Raw genomic sequence first — 9,891 nt, 5'->3', positions numbered from 1 at the left:
TATTGTACATTTACACAAAAGTACAGTAGCCAGTTTAAGGCATCTGCCTCAGGAGCTACATACAATGAAGTTGAAAGTTGAAGATTATAAACCTCTACCATATGATAAACATATTTTTGGGTAAAATATCACTTGGTAATTTGAGATCTCACAGTCCTGGTCATTTCCAACCAAATAAACCAAAGATGAACTTTCCTAAAATAGAAATGTATCCCAACATTTTGTTTCCAGATAGGCAGTATTCAATATTATAACTTAATTAGGGGCCTGGTGCATGAAATTCGTGCATTAGGGAGGGGTCCCTCAGCCCAGCCTGCCCCCTCTCACATATTGGGAGCCCTCAGGGGATGTCCTATTGATGGTTTAGGTCCACTCCCCTAGATAAACATGTAAAGGGTTAGGGTTAGGTTTAGGGTTAGGGTTAATTTGCATACTCACTCTGATTGGCTGTGGGCATGGCAGAGGTACAGTCAATTTATATATCTATCTATTATTAGGTAAGACTAGAGGCCTGGTGCATGAAATTCGTGCATGGGAGGTTGGGGCGTGTCCCTCAGCCCAGCACCCTCTCCAATCTGGGATCCACTGGGATTGGACCTAAACAGGCAGTCAGACATCCCTCTCACAATCCAGGATTGCTGGCTCCCAACTGCTTGCCTGCTTGCCTTCCTGGTTGCCCCTGTTTCTGCCTGCCAGCCTGATCACCTCCTAGCCACTCCCCTGCCAGCCTGATTGATTCCTAACTACTCCCCTGCCAGCTCATTCTAGCCTACCAATCTGTACATGTAGTTATTTCCTATTTCCTATTTCCTTTTCATTCCTTTTTTCTTCCAAGTTAAGCTTGCTTGGTAGAAGGTCTCCAATAAACAATTAAAGCTTTCTATTTCTCATTTGTATTTCTGGTCCACTCACTGTCATAAAGAACTTAAATCTGTCTTGACATTCCCCTTCAGCCAATACCTGTAAACTTTAAGGCTGCTGAACCCCTGAATCATCCAAACCCTAAACCTTCACTTCAAAAACCACTGTTTCTTATTTTAAATGTTGCTATTTCTACTTGCCACTGTACCATATCTGAGTCATAGATCATTTCCTTGGGTCTTTCTTTATTAAACATATTATTTTATCAACAGTTTCTTTTCATCTGTGGTATTTTTATAGTGTTCCTCATTGTAGTATCCATTGATAAAACCATTATAGACATAGGTATTCTTAAGGTTATTTCTTTTCAATAAGAATCTGCTAAGCTGCCAGGACCGGTTTGGCTCAACGGATAGAGCGTCGGCTTGGGGACTGAGGGGTCCCAGGTTCGATTCCAGTCAGGGGCATGTACTTTGGTTGCGGGCATATCCCCAGTGGGGGGTGTGCAAGAGGCAGCTGATCGATGACTCTCTCTCATCGATGTTTCTAACTCTCTATCTCTCTCCCTCCCTCTCTGTACAAAATCAATAAAAATATATTAAAAAAAAAAAAAAAAAAAAAAAGAATCTGCTAAGCTTTTGAACTCAAGAGAGAATGTGAAAGCAAGCCAGGGTAATTTCAAACAGCATATAAAAGTCTGTTCTCTTTCATTACTATTGGTCAGCTTCCTTTATAAATGCACTATGTGGGGGACAAATTCAGTTGTGTGTTTTCATTTAATCCTTACAATGACCAAACAGACATTTTTATCCCCATTTTACAGATAGTAAAACTGAGCAGAAAGGCTAATTAATTTATGGCAAAGTCATACAGACACCAAGTTGTGATGCTCCAACTGGAACTCAACTCCAAACATATTGCTTCTGGCCTCCACAACACACACACACAAGACTGAAGGTGACAGGGATCGGGATGTATATTTGGGCTGCCTTATACAGTTGACAGAATCCTGTCACATATCTTTATATTCATTAGCTCTAAAAACTATGCTGGTAGAACAAAAATAAAGCACTCTGAGATGAGAGGAAGGCCAGGATATAGAGAGACACTCTGGATATCTACCTGTATCCTCTCAGGGAAACTGTTCCGCCTATAGAACTGTCTAGTTTGTAAAGAACTTACATTAATATTCTGCATTGTGTTTAATATTTTAGGATTTACAGAGCATACTCAAGTCTTTCATACATTTTCATCAAGCACAGATAAAGATCAAAGAAGATTAAATCATCCTAATTACTCCTTGCAAGTCTCAGAGCAAGTACCTCCTAAGAACTGGTGGTCAAAGTATTCACCAACAAAACAAGTAAGCTTAGAAAAACTTTCTCATAACCCTGACAAAATGGAATTTCCTTTAAACCATTCAGCACCTAATAAAACCAATATAAAGAGCAATAACTCTGCATTTTTCTACTTTGACTCCTGTCAACCCCCTTTTCTAGTCTTGCTCCTATTACTAATAGCCTATACTGTGGTCTTAATTGTGGGCCTTTCTGGAAACCTCTCTCTCATCATTATCATCTTCAAGAAGCAGAGAGAAGCTCAGAATGTCACCAACATACTGATTACCAATCTCTCTCTCTCTGACATCTTGGTATGTGTTATGTGCATCCCTTTTACTGTCATCTATACTCTGATGGACCATTGGATATTTGGAGATACCATGTGCAAACTAACTTCCTATGTACAGAGTGTCTCCATTTCTGTATCCATATTCTCACTTGTGTTAATTGCTGTTGAAAGATATCAGCTGATTGTGAACCCCCGTGGCTGGAAGCCCAATGTATCTCATGCCTACTGGGGTATCACCTTGATTTGGCTATTTTCTCTTCTGTTGTCTATTCCCTTCTTCCTGTCCTACCACCTCACTGATATGCCTTTCCACAACCTCTCTCTACCCACTGACCTCTATACTCACCATGTTGCCTGTGTAGAGAACTGGCCCTCCAAAATGAACCAGCTCCTCTTTACTACTTCCATGTTTATGCTCCAGTATTGTTTCCCTCTGAGCTTCATCCTCATCTGCTACATGAAGATTATTATCTGCCTCCATAAGAGAAATGGAAAGGTAGACAGGAAGAGAGAAAATGAGAGCCGGCTCAATGAGAACAAGAGGATTAACACAATGTTGATCTCCATCGTGGTGACATTTGGGGCCTGCTGGTTGCCCTTGAACATCTTCAATGTCATCTTTGACTGGAATCATGAGGTGTTGATGAGCTGCCACCATGACCTGGTGTTTGTGGTTTGCCACTTGGTTGCTATGGTTTCTACATGCATAAACCCTCTCTTTTATGGTTTTCTCAACAAAAATTTCCAAAAGGACCTGGTGGTGCTTATTCACCACTGCTGGTGCTTTACACCTCAGGAAAGATATGAAAATATTGCCATCTCCACTGTGCACACAGATGAATCTAAGGGATCATTAAGATTGGCTCCTACATCAACAGGTATATAAAAATTGTTAACATGTAATACTAAAGCTCTTCTTGAATGGGAGATGAAGAGGTAATATAATAGATGAGGATAGGGCAAGATTCATAAAGAAGAATCCAAAAGCAAATAATAAAAAAAGCAACTTTATACTACCCAGTTTTGTTTTAGGCCAACCTACCTGTCTGTCATCTCTCTCTCTCTCTCTCTCTCTCTCTCTCTTTCTCTCTTTCTTCTCTTCCCCTCTCTCTCTCCCTTCCTCCCTCCCTCCTCCCCCCACCCTTTCTCATACACACACCATACCCCTTTTGTCTTAGGAGAATAACTCAAGCAATTTAGCTGCCATCATTATAGGAAAGAATGAAAGTGAAAATGCAAAAGAGATAAGCAGTACTAATTGCTGGAGAACAAAGTTCCCAGATACTATTGTTCAATGGAATATCCAGAGTCATTATTAATGATATATTTAGTAAAAATAATGCTTTAGTGTTGAAGCAATTTCTTATAGATATGGAAATTATAACTTTCAACCATGTAATCAGCAAACCCAGAAAGCCCCCATAATAATTTATTAATTAGCTAACAAAATAAGTATAGATTGAAAATTAAAGGAATGGTTTGAACTTAATATTTAACCTAAGTATTATAATTTATCATTTATCCCAGTAACTAAATCAGATTCTTTAGTTTATGATAACACCATATTTTCTTCAGTAACAATGCTATTAGCACCACTAGAACTGGCCACAAACTCTTTTACATACCAATTATACTAAAAATCACATTGGCTAATTTATTAATGGTCAATGTAGACAGAACCTTCATTTCAGAATGGCTTTTTATCCTTAATTCTTTTTTTTTAATTTTTTTATTAAGATATTATATGTGTATATACCTTACCAATCCCCACCCTTAATTCTTTATGTATATTAAGTAGAGGTCATTATGATTCTATCATTGGGCTTGAGGGAAGTCACCAGTAGCACTTCTATAATTAGCACCAAATATTTTAAATCTCTTGTAAATTTTTAAAAAATATTTTATTGATTTTTCACAGAGAGGAAGGGAGAGGGATGGAGAGCTAGAAACATCGACCAGCTGCCTCCTGCACACCTCCCACCGGGGATGTGCCCACATGTCCTTTACTGGAATCGAACCCGGGACCTCTCAGTCCGCAGGCTGATGCTCTATCCACTGAGCCAAACCAGTTTAAGCTAAATTTTGTAACAAAGATTTTTTAAAATTCCTCATCCCCACAGAGTCACTTATTTTGGAGAATTAGCTATATTGTTTTCAAAAAGAATACTAAGCTACTGTTCAAATAGCCATTGGCTCAGTGACTTCCACTAAACCATGACCAGCTTTACTAGTATATCTTTTGATGACTATCCCTTATACTGTTACATTTGAGATGCAGCTTACTTGTATGTTTAAAATGTAACAGTATTTTCTTTTTTTCTTTTGAATAAAAAGTAATGTTTCTCTGAATACCTATGATTTTCCATTGTGACTTTTTTCTTACACATTAGCCTACATGTTTTCCACTCCTGAAGGATCTCTCTCTCTCTCTCCCTCCCTCCCTCCATTTTTAAAAACTAATTTTTTAAAGATTTATTTTTATTTATTTCGGAGAGGAAGGGAGGGAGGGAGAGAGATAGAAACATCAATGATGAGATAAAATCATTGATCAGCCACCCCTTGAACTCCCCTGCGTTGGGGATGGAGCCCACAACCCACCCAAGTATGTGTCCCTATCAACCAACCTCCTGATTCATTGGTCAATGCTCAATCACTGAGCCACACTGGCTGAGCACTCCCTCTCTCTCTTTTTGCTCTCCTCTCCTCCTCCTCTCCTCCCTCCCTACTTTCTCTGTCTTTTTCTTCTCTTCACGATTTCTATTCTCTGTTATATCACTTTGGGAAAAATTAATAGCAAAAGCATCACAAGACACTAAAATGAAATAAAATGTAACAGTCTCACAAAATTAGCTACCAATAGAAACTCTTATCTAAAAACCAATTTCAAATGGTGTCAACTTAGAATCTTAAAGGAACAGGACTGTAGTCACTTAGACCAGAAAGCAGTCAACTCTCCCTAGATATGTTTTCTAACTCTTCTGACAGACAATGATTAGTACTATAGTTAAGACTAATGGAATATTTTACTTCCTTGATAAAGATTTATTGATTCTAGTTTCCATTACTAAAATGATTCTGATCAAGCCACTGAAAGCAGGAAAGAGCTTTCATCAAACTCTGCTACTATCGCCTCTCCTGACCCCTTACACATATACCCAGTATCCTCTAACTCTAATCCCTTCACTATCATTAAGAAGAAATCTCCAGGAATTCTCAGGGCCTACTCAAGAAGGCAAATAATCCTTTCCACTAATATTTACAGGGTAAAATAAGACTGTTTTTAGAGTATTAAATTTGACAGTAAAATAGTAGTCTTCAGGCTAATTTAAATTGGCCAATTGAAATAAGTGAATATTCTAGAAAATTTAATTGTACTGGACAAAAAGCTGTCTAAAATTTTTATTGGTAGTTCATCTCATGGTAAAATTGTGTAACATGTAATTAACCTAAAGCAGTAATATTTTAGTGCAAAATTTTAAATTTAAAAGCAATCAAGATTACATTATAAAATTTCCAAAAGCCTCCTAATATTTAAATCAAAAAAGGGGGGATAGTAGAAGAATATCATGTAAGGAAAAATAGCCTGAAAGTAAATTACATCTAGAAAATTTTTACTTTAGAAAATTAACTTTCATTTGTAATGCTAACAGCATACATAGTGTCAAAATAAGCCAAAGGAAAATAATTTGGGCAAAAAAATGAAAAAGGATCGCAAGTCAAATTTATAGAAAAGATTCCTTTATTAACTTTTGGTCGAGAATATGTTTGTATATTTTCAGAAAACAACTCCAAGACCATGTGGATTCCTGCAACAGAGAGGAATTGACAGGACTATTCTAACCATGAAGACAGGAGAGAAATAGTCCAGAGATGGAAGACACTGATGATACCTTGCCATACTAGCAGTCAGCAGCTGTGCGTCACTGCAGGTTGCCCAGGACCAAACCAGAGAGGGTCAGACCTGCATTACCACCATTTGTCCACCATCCAGAACTGAAATATTGCTGACATGTACACGTAAGGAACTGTTTGACATTGAAATTGGGACTCAAAAGAACTGCCCAGAAAGAAACTTACTACAGACTGATTCATTTGCCTCTCAGCATAACCATTATTGCTTGTCTCATTTTTGGTTCTTATAAGTGTGTTTCTAGTAGCACATGATCTCACTCATCTAGGGGAAATGATGAACAACATAGACTGATGAACAAGAACAGACCCAGAATCAAGGAAGCATAGGTCAGACTGTAGGACCTCAGAGGGAAGGTAGGGGAGGGTGGGGATAATGGGGAAGAGATCAAATAAAGGACTGTGTGCATGCATATGAGCCTAATCAGTGGTCACAGACAACAGGGAGGAGGGGGCATGCGTGGGGAGGGGTTTGGGATGGGAATGGGAGGGATGAGGACAAATATGTGATATCTTAATCAATAAAGAAATTTTAAAAAAGAAATCTCCAACTATGATTAAATATTATGATGTTCTTTCTGGCTTCATGAGAAGATTTTTTATTCTCCTACAAAACTGTTTTATCTTTTTTTCTAAACTTCTTGAGTTCTAATGAAACAAAAGTCATTAATGATATAACTATCAATCACAGTCTTTCTTATGTTTATTTTTATCTCAAAAATGAATTAAATCTACTTTTTAATGAATGTCTTTATCCTTAAAGGGCTTATGTTCTGACAGATAGTAGAGCACAAGTCAGTAAGTAGCTATTTGAGAAGGTATAATGTAAATATAAACAAAGTGTTGTAAGGACCCAGTGGGGGTAAAACTAATTTTTGAGAGAAAACAAGGAAAATTTTCAGAAAAGTCAATCTTATTTCCTGTTTTTGCAATATTTGAGGATGGTTCACACCAATATGGCATACTGTTGGACCTCTTAGTAAATAAAATAAGGCCTCATTTTCTCTCCTGGGGCATTACTGTTGCAATTCTTCTATGTGCACACCTGAGAGTTTCTAAAGCCTTCCTTTTGGATACTTGGGATTCCTAATCAGGTGCTTCTGGCAACGCTGCTTCAAAATATTTTCCAAATGTGTGCAACAGTCTCCTATTTCCCTCTGCCACAGAAAGCCCTAAAAATGCTCACTACTGGGAGAAACAAAACTGCTTCAAACCTCCAAAAACTCCTTGAAAATACTCACATTTGCAAATGGACCAAACGCACAGGAAGAAACCTGGCTGAAGTATTAATTCTTGAATAAACTTATTATATAGTCTAGGACAAATTAGTTTTCTTCTCTACATCTTAGTTTCTTCTTCTGTAAAGTAAGGAGTTAAATTAGATGGTTTTTCAGGTCCACTGAGCTCTCTTTAAAGGATAAAAATGAAAGTGAGCTCATCAGTGTGGTTCAGTTGGTTGAACATCATCCAAGTACCAAGAGGTTGCCTGTTCTATTCCTGGTCAGAGCACACGCCCAGGTTTCAGGCTCAATCCCCAATAAGGGGTGTGCAGGAGGCAACCAAACGATATTTCTCTTATCAACGTTTCTACCTCTCTCCTCCCTTCCCCTCTCTCTAAAATTAATTAAAAACAAACATCTTTTTAAAACATAAATAATGGATTGGAGATGGGGGATGAATATGAGTTTGGAGTCCCTGGCAGTAAAATTCCAAGAGGGCAATAGTTTGTGAATACCCAAAACTCAGAATAGGTTGGTAACCAACCATTAACTGAAACCTGGGTTCTTATAAGTGTGTTTCTAGTAGCACATGGCTGGTTTAATTTCACAGAGGGGAAGAGCCCTGGGGTTCTGATTTAAGAATGTGAATCCTTTGAGAAATTATTTAACATGGAGTTGAAGTATTTAGGGGAGAAATGTAGATAGTGGTAAAGGAATAAATCCTCTTCACCTTTGCAGAATAGAGCAAAGCAACATTTCTTTCCTAAGCTAAAAACAAGAGCAAAGATATGATCTTGCTGCCACCTTGTGGCAAACTGCGCAGCTTAGAAAGAAGGGTTTACTTTATCTGGGTCCCCAGTCTAAATCTCCCTTAGGAGACCACATCCTCCTAGGCCCTTACAGTCACACAGAGCTTAATAATTCAAAAAACACTTTCAACCCCATTATCTCATTTCATTCTCAAAGCAAATCTGTGAAGCGGCAGGAAGAAGGTATACCTCTTTGCCAGAGAAAGAACCAAAACTTAGAAAGACTATGTGACCTGTCTAAGTCACACAGTTAGTAACTCACAGTCATCTCCTGACACTAAGTCAGACAATTCATTCACTCTACCGTGTAGGGGCAGGGATAAAACAGGGTTAGGTATGTTCTAGGAACTTGTGAGGGAGGCTTAAAGAGAAATGCTCAATTTCTTCTGCAGACTCAACAGACCACAATCAGGTTGCAGAAAAAGACATACAGATAAGCCTGGATTCCTGCCTTCCTTCCTGATTTGCACATTCTTGGTTAACATCTACAGGTCTCTGCAGTTGCTCTCCCTCCCTGTTCCCCAACCCCAGCCTACCTATCAGGGTTGAAGACATTTGTAACTAAATGCTGACCAAATGGATCTCAGGCAAGGGAGCCAAAGCATCCAGAAATAAGCAAAAACTATTGTACTTCGATCACTGCTCTGTCCTTGGGCTATAGTTCATAATATCTGTGGATCAGCCCAAGTTTTCTAATAAATTTTGATGAGAAGACTAGTTGGCTTGTGCCATAATGATGTCAAGCTCACCAAAATCGAAGGGGCAATGTCTGGGTTATATGATTTACTAACTGGCATATAGAAATGACTTACTAGTAAAATTAATCTGAGAATTTCCAATTTGTCTAAAGCAACCATAACCTTTTTCCTGTGGAATTACAAAGAAAAAAATTTACAAAGCCTAATACCTAAACTTTCCACTAGCGTAGTAGTCCTTTCATTTCATTCATTCATGCAGTCATTCAGTCATTCACTGAATAGACATTCACTAAATGAATAGAATACTGTAATAATCCCTCTAATGAAGACTGTTGCCTAGTAGTGAATAGCAGAAAACAAGCAAAAAAATATAATTGTAAGTGTGTGTAAGATATAAATATTAATTGGGTGAGAAGGAAAAAAAAATCCTTGACCTATGAACTGTGGCCTCCTGCTTCATAGGTCAATGGCTAGGGAAAGAAGTGGATGAAGAATGATTTCACAGGTATCTATAATAATAAAAGCATAATATGCAAATCAACTGAACGACCAAACAGCAGAATGACTACTCAGACAACCTTCCAGATGACACTTTATGACATGCACAGGCGCCAGGCCAGCCAAGGCAGGTGCAATGCGATTGGTCAGGGGGCCCTGCCATCACCCCATGGCCACCCTCTGTGGGGGCGATCAATGCGGTGCTCTGTGATTGATCACCCCAAAGAGAGAGGCCCAGGCTATCCAGCTGGTGGTGCTACGGTGGGT

The 9,891-nt window shown here is 38.5% G+C and overlaps 1 protein-coding gene across 1 annotated transcript; it reads left to right on the top strand.

Annotated features, from left to right (window-relative positions):
- Positions 1-2,082: 2,082 nt before the first annotated feature.
- LOC118710901 (neuropeptide Y receptor type 6) lies at positions 2,083-3,390 on the top strand. The gene has a single exon (XM_036423701.2). It carries the CDS (start codon positions 2,261-2,263, stop codon positions 3,374-3,376), a length of 1,116 nt encoding a protein of 371 aa, XP_036279594.1. The 5' UTR covers positions 2,083-2,260; the 3' UTR covers positions 3,377-3,390.
- The last annotated feature ends 6,501 nt before the right edge of the window (positions 3,391-9,891 follow it).

Source organism: Pipistrellus kuhlii, unplaced genomic scaffold (assembly GCF_014108245.1).
Source record: "Pipistrellus kuhlii isolate mPipKuh1 unplaced genomic scaffold, mPipKuh1.p scaffold_m20_p_8, whole genome shotgun sequence".
In the NCBI taxonomy this organism is placed as follows: Eukaryota; Metazoa; Chordata; class Mammalia; order Chiroptera; family Vespertilionidae; genus Pipistrellus; species Pipistrellus kuhlii.
Note: the sequence above shows the minus strand (reverse complement) of the source record. Positions and strands in the feature narration are given on the sequence as shown.

Bases quoted from the DNA above. Each gene is read 5' to 3' on its own strand.
- LOC118710901 (XM_036423701.2), top strand. From the start codon at position 2,261: ATGGAATTTCCTTTAAACCATTCAGCACCTAATAAAACCAATATAAAG.